This window comes from Neovison vison, chromosome 6 (assembly GCF_020171115.1).
Source record: "Neovison vison isolate M4711 chromosome 6, ASM_NN_V1, whole genome shotgun sequence".
NCBI classification, from domain to species: Eukaryota; Metazoa; Chordata; class Mammalia; order Carnivora; family Mustelidae; genus Neogale; species Neogale vison.
The window spans coordinates 201868487-201886576 of record NC_058096.1 but is presented as its reverse complement, the minus strand read 5'-3'; the positions used below and the strand labels follow the sequence as shown (position 1 = coordinate 201886576).

The 18090-nt window shown below is 43.2% G+C and overlaps 1 protein-coding gene across 1 annotated transcript; it reads right to left on the bottom strand.

Moving 5' to 3' along the window:
* Positions 1-24: 24 nt before the first annotated feature.
* ACTR8 (actin related protein 8) lies at positions 25-17036 on the bottom strand. Its single transcript, XM_044253368.1, has 13 exons — positions 16819-17036; positions 13688-13858; positions 12091-12201; positions 11142-11246; positions 10738-10911; positions 8146-8239; positions 7798-7930; positions 6176-6329; positions 5358-5453; positions 4538-4678; positions 3346-3610; positions 2452-2615; positions 25-1591 (listed from the first exon to the last, which is right to left on the bottom strand). Exons 1-13 carry the CDS (start codon positions 16939-16941, stop codon positions 1448-1450), a joined length of 1875 nt encoding a protein of 624 aa, XP_044109303.1. The 5' UTR covers positions 16942-17036; the 3' UTR covers positions 25-1447.
* Between the last annotated feature and the right edge of the window lie 1054 nt (positions 17037-18090).

Here is an 18090-nt window from a genome sequence, read left to right as displayed (position 1 = left end):
TGTTGAAACAGCCCAGAAACAAAATCAATATTGTATAAATTTATTTTGTTAAAAAGCTAAAAAAATAAAGAGCATACAATCTTCAGATTGAAGGCACATATCTTCCATAGTACCCACAAGGTAAAATCCTTTTGTTATTGGGATGGACTCTTCTTCGTTCCTCGCCTACTGATCACATACGTGGGAAACTCATATGCTAATGCCCCAGGACCAGCGTTTCTCCAAGCCCTGAGACTTCCAGCCATCCTGTTCTTTCTATATTCCACTCTTACCTCCATCTCTTTTCAGCCCTACTTTTGTCAACCTCCCTCCCCCTCTGCCACTCCCATTCCACTCCCGTTATCTCCAGTATCTCCAGTTTGGGATGTGCAGATGGTGGACGCAGATGCCCAGCAGGGAGTGGCAGGAATCAGGCATCCCCCCGGTGCTCCCAGCTCTCTGAGCCCATGGGCTGTGCTCACTGACAGCTTCTGTCTCCAGGCAATGGTGTCTCTTCCTCTGACCAGGGGCTCGGAAAGCTTCATCAGAGCCTGGACCACAGGAGCCAGGACCACAGGAGCTAATAGCTGTCTGTAGTTAGATTTTGCTTCAGATCTTTCGCAGATGAAGGTCAAATGAGCTTATTGAGCACAAAGAGTTCCAGAACTTTTCTCTTGGTTCTTCAGAAAAAGGAAAATTGGGGGCTTGATGACTAAGCTGGTAAGCAGCAGCCACCTTATTTATTAGGTAAGGTACGGACGGCAGTCACCTTATTTACCTGCACAAGTGAACAATTACACCTGAATTGTTTCTATTTGGCTTTAGGAAGGAAATGGGTTTTCCTTTTCAGTTTTTGTTCTGTTTTGGTCAGATACGGACTGTCCTCTTTCCCCAAGCCCACCCTGAAGCATGTCGAGTAACAAAGTCAGCCAGCTCAGCCTTAAGTCTTTGCCTCTGGAAATCCAGAGCTCAACTGGTCACCGTCATTTTTATAATCCAACAAAAAAAGAAAAAAAGGACCTTTTCTCTCCCCATTTAGAATTCTAAGAGCACACGAGTCAAAAACAATGTGTACCTGCTGTTAACACACGAGGAAAATGGCACGGCCGGACAGTGAGTCACACACCCACCCTTTGTGGCTGTGTAAGACTGTCTGATGACACTGAGGTCAACCTAAACCAAGGCATGCCAAAACATTTCACATCATCAGGGAGCTCCTGCGACCCTGAGAAAGGGGCAGGAGAATTTACCACTGAAAACTAAGTTCATATTTATTGGTAAATGACCTGGCTACAAAAGCAGGTTATAATTTCACACCAATATCCTGTTGTCAACGTAAAAGTTAAAATTCATTTATTTTCCATGAAACATAAGCATCTAAGTCAATAAATTAAAATATATATATTCTTTAAGAGTCTTTTATACCAGGAGGCCTGTTTTTGGTCTTCTAGTGACTTCCTACCCATTTTTACCAGACGAAAGCAGCTCGCTCTCGTAACATGCGGACACCAAAGCGCTGCCACTCTCTCTGGTAGATCCACAGTTCCTGTGTGGTGTCCAAACAAGCCAGCACGGCCCCTCCTTTCCATGCGATCAGCCGGGGATCCATGTCCTAGGGAAGTGAAGAAAATATTTCAGCAAAAGTAGACAAGACGTATACTTAATCATTTCCTTGAATTTGGGGGCTAAAAAACCCCTGCTGAGTCAATACCTCAAAAGCCGGATTTTTCAACCTGCATTAAAGACTCATCCATAGAGGACCAATGAACTACAGACAACTTTCTGTTCCAACTGATAAGAGAACTTCAGTGTTTATTACTGAAAATGCTACTATTCACTGTTATTCCACAAACAGGCGCCCATATGCAGGAACATACATAAGGAAATCATTATTCTGAAGTTAGAATGGAATAAATATATCCCATTACCCCTTCCTCAGGATTAAAATTAAATAAGAACATCCCCAGGAACTGTTTGTGGGATATAATGAGATACAGACAACAGTCTCTTTCTAAATTCCAGGGTCTGTGTTTCTTTCCGAGATAGTTCAAGCCAGAAGGATCTGTAAATATGCCCTGGTCCAGGACCAGCAACAAATCCTTGATATGAAAGCGAAAACTGGAGTTGTTCTGGCTGACGGGAGACCAGCCAGTCTTCTTGCCCCTACCCAGTTCTTTCCAAAGGCATGGCTTTTGGAAGTCAGTCATGCGAGTCTTGAAGAGCACAGGAGGGACACCCAGGGGTCTGGAGTCCTGGGAACACCCAGGACTCCGGGCCCCTAGCCCAAAGCTCCTTGCACCAAATCTGTGACCTACTGAAATTTTTCCACTTGCCCAAACCTTTAATTAAGAGCTGCCCAGATGCAAGCTCATGGCTCCCAGGATTTTATCTGTCCACATACAACATTATAATTAGAAAGAATCAGTCCTGGTTTCATGTACATATAATTCAACTGCACCATGAACAACAGACCTTGGGCCTTGTGATCACATCCACATTCTCAATAATTCGCCTGAATGAAGGTGGCATTTTGTTGAGAATTCTGTGTTGCAGAAATTCTTGAGCTTTATGAAACATCAAACCACCTCCCACCACGAGGATGGAACTGTACATCTTCTTTTTGGTATCATCAGATGCTGAAAAGACAATGATATTCCTTCAACTTTTTCTCTCCATATCCACCACCACCCTGGGCCAAGTCACCACCATCTTTTGCTTGTTTAAGAGCCTCCTCAAAGATCTCTCTCCAACCCATCCTCAGCAATGCAGACAGAAGAATCTGGCAAAACACCAACGTGAACAAGTTGCTACCATACCACACCCTGCTACTTGCAGGATTAGGACCAAAATCTCCACAGGGACCTACGACATCCAATGTGGCACGTATACATGGCTTCTCTAGCTCCATCCTGGCCCCAGCCCCCCAGCCACACTGCCTCCACACAGGCCTCTTCCTCTGCCCGGAATGCCATCCTGTCTGTGACAGGCTAACCCCCATTCACCTCCTAGATCTCTCAAGTGGCTCTTCCCCAAGGAAGGCTTCCCTGGCAAGCCTCCCACCTTCCACACTTCTTTCTCCTAATAAAAATCCCTTACTAAATCCTATCAGAAGCTCTGAAAGCCAGTATCCTTTAGTTCGACTTTGCAGCCCCTGCTACAGTTGTAATTTCCAATTTGTGCGGCAATTTAACTTCTTCGGTCTCCTCTAGTAGGCTATATGCCCAACAAGGCCAGGAACCAACTCCTAATACCAGACAATGCGAGCACAAAGCAGGAGCTCCACAGTTTTTCAATGCATATGCAATGCTGCAAAACCACACTCTAGCTTGGCCGCCTTCACCCAACCAGCTTCCAAACCATACTTACAACAGCAGTCAATGCTGTGAAGAATGGCTTTATCCAGGCCCAGGGCTTTCCCTTCAAATAGCGAGATGGCAGTCTTCCTGGACATCAGTGCTGTGAGAGCCTCCTCAGATTCATTGCCAGCCATCAGACAGTCTCCCTGGGAGGATCCCAAATCCACCTCCTGGGCATGGAGTCTTTCTGGAAGATCGGAAGACTGGCCACGAAGATCCCCCTCAAATCCAATGGGTTTGGATGCAGACTTTCGGTCAGCAGTAGCTTTGGCAGACTTTAAATCAAGCAAAAGGACAATCAAGTGGATGGTTGGACTGTAACAGAACAGTGTGGATGTTTCCCAGCTAGACGCCACCCCTCCCTGGGGCACTATTTACACCACCATAAAACAAAGGTGCATCACTGTGGTGCAAGGGAACGGCATATCAGTTCATAGCCAACCACCCAGACCCACTCCCAGCTTGCCTGGTACTGAAACGTGGTGTGCAAAAGAGGAGGATGTGCTGACAATTCCAAAGTAGTCAATAACAGTCAGGGCAAGTCTCATGACCTTACTATCACCCATTGGATTTTAAAATTGATACGTCAGCGTACATGGGCATTTCCCCCTTGAACAGAATTTTTAAGTGGTGTATTTCAGTAGGATTCTTGCGCCTGTAGCTACTGTGGAACCCTCATTTTCAGATCTTATCTAACCACCTCATGCTCAGGGACAAGGTCTAGAAAAGGTTTAGAGCTCTCCTCTCTCCATCATGAGCTGCTGTTTCATTGGCAGGGAAGAGCTTTTTGTGCCCCTATATCAGACATCCTATTACTGGGACCATTAGCTCTGGACAAAAGAATTCAGTTTTGTGCCTAGACCACATACTGTTTAAGTTATAATTTTTAAAATAGGTGAGATTTTACTGAGAACATGCCCTACTGAATAAAAAAGAAATAATGTATACACCAAAAAGAAGTATCTTCATTAAACTAACTTTTAAATGTATGAACTGGTATTCTGAAAATTGAATTAATGTCTGCTGAAGGAAGAAATCTGTCATCTGGATTTTAAATTTGGACTTCATTTCATATACAGTTCTAAAAACAGTATTAGCTTTAGCATGCAGTCATATTGCAGTGACTGCCAATGATCCATTAATGACAGGCAAACTGCTGCAGCGGCAAGACTGTCCCCTCTCACACTGGAATCACTGCAGACCTGTTCCTGCTTGCTCTGCGTGGCTAGCAGGTAATGCTCATCATGAGGATCCTCAGGGTCTCCCTGGGATCTGTGCTGCAAAGTTGTCATTTTCTGTCCCACAATTCCAAAAGTTGCAGGGTAAAACAAAGCCATTGGAGCCTGTGCAAGGAAGGAAAAAAGAATGATCAACCAAGGACACTGCCTTCTGAAAAAACTGATCCATTAAATTCTGTTCTTCCCAAAACAAAACTGGCAGATCAGATCCTAGAAGGCAGACTAAATAAGCATTTGCTTTTGGGAGTAGCATTATTTCCTCATTGCACAAGAGGCCAGAAAACTTACAGAAATCATCCAACTGAGTGAGTGATATGACACCAGAGAGAAATGTCAAAGCAAATGTAATGCAAGTGCTGGGATGCCTGGGTGGCTCAGATGTCTGCCTTCTGCTCAGGTCATAACTCAGGGGTCCCAGGATCGAACCCCACATGTGGCTCCTTGAGTAGGAAGTCTGCTTCTCCCGCTCCCTGCTCCTTCTCTCTCAATAAATAAAATTTTTTAAAAAATGTAATGCAAGTACACAATAAGCTACTTTATAATTTCTTAGAACAGTACTCCTCTCTCTAAATAATAACTAATCATGTAGTGGCTAATTAAAAAGTCGATCCTCGGAACTATTCTAATCTGTATTCTACTGGTGGCTTAAAAGCTGGTTTAGTGAACAATCTAAGCCAGTCAGCACTCCGACTTCATGAGGTTTCAGACAAGTACACTTTCTCTCAGTCTCATTGAACCTGGCTGGCTTTCTTTCTGTCCATGAAAATATACAGCCATATATTACCTGGAGTTTTTCATCTCCTAATCGAAACTGGTAAAGTAGGGCAGGGGAATCTGGATGGCGAATCTGAAACTCGTGATCCTGAAGTCCAGAGATGTCCTGATTCCAGGAAAAGATGCTATCAGTGAAGAGTGCATGTAAACTCCTCAAATGACAGTTAAGCCTCTCCACCATCTGAATTACCTACATCAAGGCTGCCCTGCAATTTTCTGCCATCCGCCCCCCCCGCCCCCCGGTACAACTGGAACTTAATAAAACAAGAGTCCAAAAATACCCTGCTTCCCTTTCAACGTTTCTGAAATTTCTACCATCTTCAACAAGGACCCAAATCAGTAAGTCAATTCCCTTAGTAACTGGGAAATGATACCCAGTCTTAGGTTTCTCAAAATTTTGTTATTTAGAATTAGATTGCTTGAAAAGTGTCAGGGAAAAGAAAAGACCTGAAATAGAGAGCATAAGAAGGTAGGAGTACACATATGGCAATGGTAACATGTTGACTGTTCACAACACTAAGAAAGTGCTTCAACTGATGCCATTCTTTTAAATGTCCATACCTATGCATTCATTACACCTGACATCTTCTAAAGAGAGACAAATTTGCTAAATACTTTCTCTTTGAAAAGCCAGCTGTATTTTCCAGAACCTGAGACTACCTAACAGCGCTGACCTTACCAAAACACTCTCACTCCTTAAGAACTTCAAGTCCCTCTCAACTTAAGTTGAAAGGTTAGCATAATACTATTACATTTTTAATTGCCTTTGAATTATCTTAAAATTTTCCCAGAAACAAAAATAACCAGCACTTTTGATTTTGCTCTCACCTGATCTAAATGACAGAAAGTTTCTTTAAGGTGCTGCAGAAGAAGACAATCCATTTTGTTCGTTAGCTGGCATTCTCGGTAAGGGAACCCGGCTCGCTGCATCAGCCAGTAGAAACACCTCGACACGTCAGACCCCCCATAGGCCAGACAGAGTCTAGAGTTAGAAGAAAAGGCAGGTGGGTAATCTGTTGGTCAAGAAGGTACAAAGGGCATTTCAAAAACTCAATCCGGCACAGTGAAACATGACAAGTCTCAAAAGATGTTTACAGTAGGAATAAAAATGAAAGGACAGGGGGCGCCTGAGTGGCTCACTGGGTTGAGCCTCTGCCTTCGGCTCGGGTCATGATCTCAGGGTTCTGGGATCGAGCCCCACATCAGGTTCTCTGCTCAGCGGGGAGTCTGCTTCCTCCTCTCCCTCTACCTGCCTCTCTACCTTCTCATGATCTCTCTGTCAAACAAATAAATAAAATCTTTAAAAAAAAAAGAAAGGACAGGATGGATGGATGGGAGGTAGAAATGGAACTCTGGCAAGCGACCAGTGGTGGGCATCTAGCAGCAGTCATGCTATTTGCAAAAAAGTTTCCAAGAAACAGAATACTCACAACTAAATGCAACTCATTTCTAAGACACTCTGTTTACTGTATGAGAGTTGTCTGCCTGTCCATACTCACCAGTATATCAAGTTGACAGGCAATAACACCACAAGACAAACTCATAGGAGAAAACTTTAAAAAGAGTATACTACCCACTAACTGAATGCGTCTAGGGTTTGGGAAAAGCCCTGCATGTTATTTTAGAGGTGGGAGACCCAGGCCCAGTGTTTTCTCCATGTTCTGAGAACCAATAGCATTAAGTAACACATAAGCAATGGACGAGCCAAATGAATGTATGCTGGATTTTAGAATGCATCATAATCTGGGGTGCGAGGCAACAGATCAACCTTTCTTATGAACTGCTTAGCTCCTCTTTTAAATGTTTCTATACCCTGCATCTCGAACTATCAACGTGAGGGATAGGAAGAACTCAGCATCCTGAAGAAGCCTTCCTGGGAGCACAAAATTACTGCAGAGATCTTGTGCACTGCCTGAGTGTGCTCACCTGTGCTGGGCTTGTCGCAGGAAGGAGAAGCAGCAAACCTGCTCCTGAGAGTTATTTTATTACCTCAGTGATGGTATCAGTGATGACATCACGAAGGGACTTGACCAGAAAGCTACTAATCACTCACCGAATAACTACAACAAAAGCAAATACTCACAATGCTAGAAAGAGAATTCGGAAAACCTCTTTTCCCCGACATGACCTGCCTAAATGAAGCTTTGCTATGAGCAAACTGGTATGTCTACAGCAGACCACAGCAAGACAAAGAGCTGCTTCTGTGGGAAAGCACACAATGCAAGCCAGGATTTTCAGGAGCTGCTGATGTGAACTCACAGTGGAGAGTTCTAACAGGAAGGATAAAATCAGTGGTTTATAGAATTTGCACTTCCACAATCTGGGTATACTATGCAAACTTTGAATATATAATTCCTTATAAAAATTTTCTTTTTAGCTTCTGATTCTTTATAGCAGAACAGGCTGTAAGGGGAAAAGGAGCAGAGAACGCAACTTTCCAAGGTTCTTACCGAGTATTCCGATGCGAGACCCCATCCTCCACACAGCACACACTTGTCTTCTGGTCTCCAACATCTACGATACATGTGCTGCTTAAACCACTTCCGAAGGTGGCACAGACAGACTCCTGATGGACCACAATCCCTGAAACACAAAGGCAGAGGAACAATCAGCTAGGGAGCAGTAAAGAGCTGAGGACGAATCATCAGTTAAATTCTGGGAACACCTGGGCAATTGTCTAAGCAAGACTGAGACACTCAGAATAAGCATTTCAATACAGCACTGACTTAAATTAATGTCAGTAAAAAAGAAAAACAAATCTCATTTCAAGCAGCTTTCTCTGGAATATCCAGACTTACCTGAAAAACCCATCTTCATTAGGATCATATTCACTAATTCTTTCACGTGCTGTTTATTATAGATATCAGGAATTAGCAAGATACATCTATAATACTTAAAAAGAAGAAGAACAACAAAAAAAGTTAATATTAAAATCCGGCCAAAATAAATGTCATTATACTGATCTTCAGAGAGAATTCTCTCTAAAGGATGGCAGCAATGGTTAGAGGCCCAGAACAAAAGCTCAAACCTCTCTGCTATCTTATAGGTTTAACAAAAAAATAGAAAAATTTGAAATTGTGTGGGTTTTTCCCCCCTTTAAATTATTAAAAACTTGTGAAATGGTATCACAATCCCAGATTTCAAGATATACTACAAAGCTATAATAATCAAAACAGTATGGTAAAGGCACAAAAATACACAGATCAATGGAACACAACAGAGCCCAAAAACAGATCCACACTTAAGCAATAAATTGATCTCCGACAAAGGCAGCAAGAATATGCAATGGGAAAGACAGTGTCTTCAATAAATGGTGCTGGGAAAACTGGACAGCTACATGAAAAAGAATGAAAGTAGACCACTTTCTCACACCATGACAAAAATAAACTCAAAATGGGTTAAACACATAAGTATGAGACCTGAATCCATAAACTCCTAGAAGAAAACATAGGCAAGTTCTTTGACAACAGCCCCAATTTTTCTAGAGATGTCTCCTGAGACAAGGAAACAAAAACAAAAATAAACTAGTAGGACTACACCAAAACAAAAAGTTTGCACAGAGAAGGAAACCATCAACAAAATAAAAAGACGACCTACTTAGTTGGAGAAGATATCTGCAAATGATATTTGATAAGAGATTAATATATTGTCAAAATATATAAAGAACTTACATAACTCAACCAGAAAAACAAATAATCCAATTAAAAATACAGGCAGAGGATCTGAATAGACATTTCCCAAAGAACATAGGCAGATGGCCAACAGACACGGAGAGATGCTCAACATCACTTATTAACAGGGAAATGCAAGCTCAAAACCACAATGAGGGGGCGCCTGGGTGGCTCAGTGGGTTAAGCCGCTGCCTTCGGCTCAGGTCATGATTTCAGGGTCCTGGGATCGAGTCCCGCATCGGGCCCTCTGCTCAGCAGGGAGCCTGCTTCCTTCTCTCTCTCTGCCTGCCTCTCCATCTACTTGTGATTTCTCTCTGTCAAATAAATAAATAAAATCTTTAAAAAAAAAAAAACAAAAACACCACAATGAGCTATCACCTCGCACCTGTCAGAATGATTACTACCAAACAAACAAGAAATAGTAAGTGTTGGGGAGGATGTGGAGAAAAAGTGGGAAGGTAAATTGGTATAGCTACTATGGAAAACAGAATGGAGAGTCCTAAAAAATTAAAAATAGAAATAATACATGACCCAGTAATTCCACTACTGGCTATTACCCAAAGAAAATTAAAACAGTAATTTGAAAGAATACATGTACAGCCATGTTCACTGCAACAGTGTTTACAACAGCCCAGATATGGAAGAAACCTCAGTGTACGTCAATAGATTAATGGGTATAGAAGATGTGGTATGGGACGACTGGGTGATTCAATGGGTTAAAGCCTCTGCCTTCAGCTCAGGTCATGATCTCAGGGTCCTGGGATCGAGTCCCACATCGGGCTCTCTGCTGAACAGGGAGCCTGCTTCCCCCTCTCGCTGCCTGTCTCTCTCTGTCAAATAAATAAATAAAATCTTAAAAAAAAAAAGATGTGGTATGTATATACAATGGAATATGACTCAACCATAAAAAGTAGTAAGATCTTGCCATTTGCAACAACTTGGGTGGACCTTATGCTAAGTGAAATTGGTCAGAGAAAAACAATTACCACACAAATTCACTTATATGCGGAATCCAAAAAAAAAAAAAAAACAAAAACAAAAAAAGCAGAAACAGACCCATAAATACAGAGAATAAACTGGGGGCTGTCAGAGTGGAGAAAGGGAGGGAGATGGGCAAAATGGGTGAAAGGGAGTTGGAGGTAACGGCCAGTTATGGAATGAATAAGCCATGGGGATGAAAGATACCTCAGCACAAGGAGTACAGTCAATAGTACTGTAATAGCACTGTGTGGTGACAGATGGTAACTACACTTGGGGCAACAACATTATGTACAAGGTTGTCCAATCACTGTGTTTGACACCTAAAACTGATAAAACCTTGTGTCTCATCTGTATTTCAGCCAAAAAAGAAAAAAAAAACAAAACCCAAAAAACCTTGTGAAATTAAAAATAAGACAACAAATGTGAACTGAAAAAGGTCCAAAGAGAAGATATAAACATGAGCAAGGCTTCTGGTTGCAGAGCAGTAGATAGGCCACAACAGAAAAAAACAAAATAAGAAAAAGAGAAATCACCAGAGATGAAGTCAGTGAAGAAGGAAAGCTATCCTCAACACCTTAGGATGAGAATGCTTCAAGGACACTAGATTACAAACAACTCACTAATATGTACTTTTACTGATCAAGACTCTTTTTTTTTTTTTCCAGTTTATTTATTTTCAGAAAAACAGTATCTGATCAAGACTCTTAACGTCAGTTCAGGTAACTGAATTTAGCTCACCTTTAAATCTTTCAGCGGGATTTCCAAGTATTTTTGGATTGCATGAGACCATATTACTTCAATATCTGCCAGAACAGCAGTAAGGGAGCCCCCAGGTCCTGGGTGAATATTTAACTGACCTCTTCTGATAGGCCAGTGAATATTGTAACAGTCCAATGGATTAACGTACAAGGCCTAGAAAAGACAGGGAGATGAATACATTATTAAAACTTCTCTTGGGCATTTTCTGGATCCACATTAAAAAAATCTAGGGCCAGAGTTATGATTTACATTTGCTGACTATTCCAAATGTTGAGAGTGGAGTATCTAACATCACAGGAGCCAGTGTGAGTATCTGGGCCTGCAAGAGAGATTATGAACTCTAGGAAACAACTAGAACTGGACGGCACTGCAAATGTGCCTACCTCTTCTCCCACCAAAAACTCCGGATGATGAGATGTGTTTGTCCACTTATTTCCAGAACAGTGATCTAAAATTGCAGGTCGCATCTGCTTGTTGTAGGAGCGTGCCTGAAACAACAAAATTATCTGAATTTATGTAAGAAAAAGGAGGGAGGAGAAGAGAAATGTAGTATGAATCCTCTTTTCTCCGCTCTCATAGACCAGATACAGTAGCAAAACTAAATCACAAATCCTAAATATTTGGCAAAATAATAACTATTCACAAAAAGATTCTTTTGGCCTTTTCCAAAATTGTGATTTTTTTTCCCCTGTGGTTTTAATATCTAGGCTGTGATTCATAGCCAGTCCAAAATTAATACTGCACTCTGTTTAAAGCTGAATATACATTTATGTATCATACCAACTCATGTCCATTTCTTTTTCTTTTTTTTAAAAGATTTTATTTATTTATTTGACAGATAGAGATCACAAGTAGGCAGAGAGGCAGGCAGAGAGAGAGGAGGAAGCAGGCTCCCTGCTGAGCAGAGAGCCTGATGCGGGGCTCGATCCCAGGACCCTGGGATCATGACCTAAGCCGAAGGCAGAGGCTTTAACCCACTGAGCCACCCAGGCACCCCCTCATGTCCATTTCTAATAGTATTTTTTATCATATTAAAATGGCACATGTAGTAAGAATATTGCTTCCCACCAAGATCCTGGAATTACACACTTTTAAGACTCTCAAGTACACTATAAATTTTTATCAACTTGCCAAAGAAACACCATCTTTTAAATTATTCATCTTGCCCAAGCATTTGTGACACCGATTTGGTTATTATGTAGGTGGTTAAGAATGGTTTTCTTCCTTTTTTAAAGAAATCTCATCTTTAGTTTGCATAATGAAATCATGAATAGCACTTATAGACAGAACAGCGGTGACAGAATGAATATGAAGAAAGAGTGAAGACTGAACCTGTTCAGGGGACACGGGAATCCGTCTTGTACCATTTGACATCTTTTTAGACCATATTGCTTGATCCACCATTTTAAGGCCATTTTGTCTTTGTTCATTACTTTCTGGTTTCTGGGGAGAAAAGTGAAAGATGAGCGGCACAAAGGATTTAGTGAAAAAAGAACACAATGTGGCAAACTACTGACTTAATCCATCAAGAGGAAATGTCTGCTCATAAACAAGTAGCTGCATTTCCTTAATTTCTGCCATATATATCAATCTTTAGGATTCAAAGTAATCTTTTTATTATTTATAAATAAAAAATCAGAAAGGAACCCTTACCATAAACCAACTATTTGCAAAAATCTACAACAACCTTAAGTGAAGTTTGAGTGATAAAACTGTTCATGGCACTAAGCACTGGATAGCTACTGAGTATTTACAGAGTATTTTAGAGACTTTTCCAAACATTTCCATAATTCTCATATATAATTCTCATATAATTTTGTAACAATGTTTTATTCACTCAGGTTATTTTGTTTATTCAGCAGGTATTCCACTCCCTGTAAAGAACACATCTATAAATATCTCCATGGAAAAGTTACTGTTTTCTATCAACTTTTACTCCTGAGATTTATGTCCTATTGTAGAAGTGTAAGATCCAAAGACAGAAATGGATTTAGACTCTTACACCCTCAAGTTACACTTAAGCTTAGAGATGGACTTAGGTAGTCTTGCTAAAAAAAGTGGAACCTTAAAGCTTACTAACAGAAGTACAGAAACTTCAAGTTCCTAAAACTATCATTTAAAACTTAAATGTGGATTACAAAGCAATACGCATATTTTCACATCTACCATGAAAAATGTTTCTGATAATTACTATCTGCAAGGTAGGATAAAGTAAATGCTAACTGCAAGGATATATACAGTCTTGCCTTTATATTATAATTTGATCTAAAACTGGAGAAGGCAATTATAACAATTCAATTTGCTTATGGACTGAAAATACAAACTCAATATAAATTCTAAGTATCTGAAAGAGAAAAATATGTCTGTTAAGAGACCTTAATACATCAGTAAGTGAGTGACAATTCTATACCTTCCATTAAAAATCACCTTCATCAATACCCAATTCACACTGATGGGTTAAAATAATTTGATTTGCTTTTGTCATAATTATTTCTCTACAATCTAAAACCACTAGCTCACATGAAAAATGCTACTTGTAACCCTGAATGTTATTATTGTGAAGCACATTAAAGCTATGAAGATGTTAATTCAAGTATACACAGCATACTTGAAAGTCCAAGCTCTCCCAGGAAAATCACCTTGGGCTTTCTCTCCAGATCCTTCATTTCTTTTCTTTTTCTTTCTTTCTTTCTTTCTTTTTTAAGATTTTATTTATTTGAGAGAGAGAGAGAATGAGAGAACCAGAGAGAGAGAGAGTGAGCGAGCATGAGAAGGGGGAGAGTCAGAGGGAGAAGCAGACTTTCTGCTGAGCAGGGAGCCTGATATAGGACTCCTGATCCTGGGACTCCAGGATCACGACCTGAGCCAAAGGCAGTCGCTTAACAAACTGAGCCACCCAGGTGCTCCAGATCCTCCAGTTCTGACTTACATTTAATCCTTCCCTTAGGAGCCAGCTGTCCTTATATAGTGGCTGCCCTTGTTGTTTGTGCCTTCGTGCGATGACATGAGGAATGCTGGCAGGAAGTGTGTCTGTGGCTCGACCAATCCTTAAGGTTGTTGAACCTGGATGTATGACAACAATGAAGTTGCTCTGGATTTGCTGCGAATATAAAACATGGGAGCGTGACCTTAGTAAATAACATACAGGTAACAGGCTAGACTAACAAGTGAGTCTCCTGTAAAGACTATCAGACTCAGGTATCAAAATAATTCAGTGAAGGTAGCTCTCTGAGAGGCAACCAATTACTGCTCTCTGCAGAATGCAAACTCTTTTCCAGTATCTGTGCTCCCAGGATCTGACTCACAGTACACAGGTCAACATCTGTTCAAATGAACAGAACGATAAATATCCAATATAAGTTAACTTACAATTACTGAGCATTTCTGTGCCAGTACTGGGGGTACAATGGTGAACCAAGACAAAATCCCAACCACCAGAGACCTTTTACTCTACTAGGGGAAACAGACAAGGAGTAAGCATAGGGAATACTATGACTAGCAAAATACTAGTTATATCTGAATCACCTAAAGATGCTTGTAGATTTAAAAAAAAAAAAAAGCTAGACTCTAAGCATACACTACAAATTTTCTGATTCAGAATTTTCAGAGAGGGAACCTAAGTATCTGCAACTTTCAAAAGTTCCTGAGGTGATCATCATGACCACTCAGGTTTACCAACCACTGATCAAACAGGTTAGGGAAGAAATTCACATAAGCACAGAATTATTATTTTGTAATGCTGGAAAGTAAGGCGTTATACTTCAACTACTTCTGAGTGTATGCATAAACCACATTTTGGTCATTGTTTTGTTTTTGTTTTTGTTTTTTTATTTGACAGAAATCATAAGCAGGGAGGGAGGCAGGCCCCCCGCCGAGCAGAGAGCCTGACTCGGGGCTTTCTGGTCTCTTTAACCTTCTTAATCTAGAACTCTCTCGATATCTTAACTCACCATCATGACTTCTAGGTCCGCACACAGGTTAACTCCCTTTGCCTGCCATGTCCTTTCTCCCTGGTAAACCTTACTTCTCCCTTCAGTTCTGAAGTTAAATGTTATTAGACTAGGGTTGTTTTCCCTGTGCAATATAATTTTCACGGCAACTGTCATGCTTGTAATTAGTTACTGTCTGCCCCCCCAACAGACAAAAACCTTCATGTAAGAAGGGATCACCTGTGTCTTGTTCACTACTCTGTGCCTAGCAGAAGACACACAGGAGCCTAGAAAGTGTCTGCTGAATGCACCTCTTCCGTGGGGTTGGCATGATGTTAAATAGGACTTCCCGAGCTTTTCTGGAATATGGCTGACATCTGTCCAGTAGACTGCAGTAAAAAGATGAAGCCGCTTGCCATCAGGGACACCTGTACCTCATTTACAGCACATAGGCTGCAGCACATTGACTGGAAAGTTCTGGGGTTAGGAATGGCAGTTTCCCAAAAGTGTGGACAAATAATTTTTAATAATTCCATATTTATATTAACAAATTAGGAAAAAAACTAGCTGGTAGGTCCCACAAATCATTTCCCAGAATAGTACCGCTTAAATAAGACTGAGTAAAAAGGTACTAACTAACAAAAGGATGTTTAACAACAAACTAACTAAACTAACTAACAAACTAAAGGGTATTCTAAAACGACTGAGGAAATGCCGCTACAGTGATTAAGGGCCCAGGCTATGGATTCACAGACTTGGCTTCCAATTCATACTGCAGCACTTTCTTCCTCTGGATGAAGCTCCCACCTCACCGTTATTGCGAGGATTCAGCCAGTTTATCAGTCTGGCTAGCTCTTCCAAAGTTCTCCACCGCCTTCCAGAAGAGACCCGACTCTGGCTTTGAGACTCTTGTGATAGGCTCTGCTAAGATCTCCAGCGTCACCTTTTGCACCTTCTTCCTCACTTCCAGACATCCTGATCGCCAAAACTTCGTATGATCACCAAAACTTCACATTCTCTCCTGGCCCAGGTCACTTCCACACTGTTCTCCTTCCCTGAGATTCCCCCTGACTCCTGATCATTCTTCAGGTCTTGGTCCTGAGGTCACTTCCTTTTCAACCACCCCAGGCCATCAGGGCTAAGGGGGTACCGGCGGTGCATGCCCAACACCTCCCTATGGCCTTCCGCACTAGCCGGTCCCACGCCATGCCCTCATACCTGCTGCCCCCTGCCCAACTGTGAGCTCTACCCTCCAGCCTCCCACTCACAGAATGAGAGAATCCTAGAGGGTGAGAACCGGCAAGGCCCTACAGACCAGCCACTCTGCTGCCTCAACTCCATGGGTGGAGAAACTGAGGCCTGTACCACAGGAAGAACCACCCTGGGGGGTTTACGGGGACAGGGTGCTGTATATATCCTACTGCTGCCTGGCCGGCGGGGTGTTATGCTTAACCCACCCACCAGTTAGGGAACTGCCTGAGACGTCAACATGAAACTGAACATTTCAATGCCTTCTTACTTTTGCTGTGAATTTGCCCATTTTCCTACGGGAACGTTGATTTTTCTCACTGATCAGTAAGCACACACACGCGCACGCGCGCACACACACGTGCTCCGTGCCTGCCCTGCAACTCCAAATAATTCTTTCTGGTGAGCAGGATTTGCTCTTGCTCTGTCTGGTTCTGACACACAAACTCTTCACGTCTACTCAGACAGTCGCCTGCCTTGGATTTTCCTAGCGTTCTGCTTGAACTGGACTCCACGCCCTGACGTCTCTCCTTCACAAAGGAATACGCCTGCCCCGCCAACTGTCTCTGCCGGGTGCCAAACTACCTGCGGTCAAGGACACCCCACGGCAGCGTGGAAGGCGGGTGAAAGCCCGGTCCCGGTTCCGGTTCCGCGGCCGGCCGGCGACGGAACTACCCCGTGCACGAGCCACCAAGGTGTGTGTGTGTGTGTGTCGGGGGGAGGCCCGGAAGCCTCGCGTCACCACCTCCCTCCCTTCCCCCGCCTGCCTCCCCTCCCCCGCCTGCCTCCCCTCCCCCGCCTGCCTCCCCTCCCCCGCCTGCCTCCCCTCCCCCGCCCGCCCGGAAGGCCCTCAGCGAGACCCGCCCCCGGCGCCGCGTCTCACCTCCTGCAGCGACTCCGGCACTAGAGCGGGCACGATGGGCCTTTTCACACCGCGCTGCTCCTTCTCCTTCTCCCCGCCCTTCTCCTTCCCGTTCTCCCCGTCCCCCTTCTCCGCCTGGGTCATTGCGGCGGCGGACGCCTACCGGCTTCCACCCTCAGGGACGCGCCGCGCCGCGCCGCTGGAGCTGGAGGGCCCCCGCGCACGCGCAACCTGCCAGCCGGCTTCTCGGCAACCAAGATGGCCGCCGGGCAGCTACCCCGGAGACTTCCGAGAAAGCGGAGGGGCGGAGCCACCCGGAGGAGGGGGCGGGGAGGGGGTGGGGCGTGATGGGTGAGTGTTGCTGCGATTGGTCCTGGCGGTAGCATGCCCACTGCCGACTTGTTATTATTTCGAGGGCTTACGCAGAAGCAGCGGGTACGCGGCTTTTGGCTTAGCTCACGGCTTCTTTACTGGCTTCCAAGACCCCACGCATATTCTAGTTCTCATACAGCGCTGGTGATGCTCAGTCCAGCCTCTGATGTTAAGGTGTTCTTGAATTAGGGCGCCTCACTCCACATCCCTTGCGCCAATTTATCCAGTTTCGTGGCTTTACATATGAAGATAACTCCCAAATACGTGATTCCCGTCTGGAAGTCTCCCTGAGATCCGGACTGACAACCAGTTGCCTGGTATCTCCATTTGGATATCCACAAGGCATTGGAAACTTAAATGAGCCCAAACTGACTCTTGATCCGTTCGCCCCCACACCCCAACACAACGGTCTCTCTCACCATCTCAGTAAATAACACTTCGATTCTTCAGTTGTCCAATCCATCAGCAAATCCTGTTGTCGCTAAAATACATCTTGAGCGAACGCACTTTTCCATTCCTACTGCTACTACTTAGCCCAAACTACCATCTCACCGGGTAACAGCCTTTTAACCCAACTCTCTGCTTGGTCTTGTCCTCCCCTTCAGTCTGTTCTTCAGTCGGTCGCCCAAGTGTCAAGTTTTAAAGTATGTAGTTAAGACAATCAGTACTACATACCCAGCACTCCATATAATAGCACCAATGAGTATTCTCAAAAATTAAACCCATGCTTTGTTTCTTGGCTCATGGAACAGAATCTAAACTAACTACAGCCTAGAAAGCCATTCTTAATCCAGTCCCTGCTACATCACTAAATTCACCTCATCTCTCTCCTTCTGTTGGCATTTCCAGCTACACTTACTTTCAGCCTCTCAGATATGTCAAGCCCCTCCCATCACTGAGCCACCACTCATGCTGTTGCCT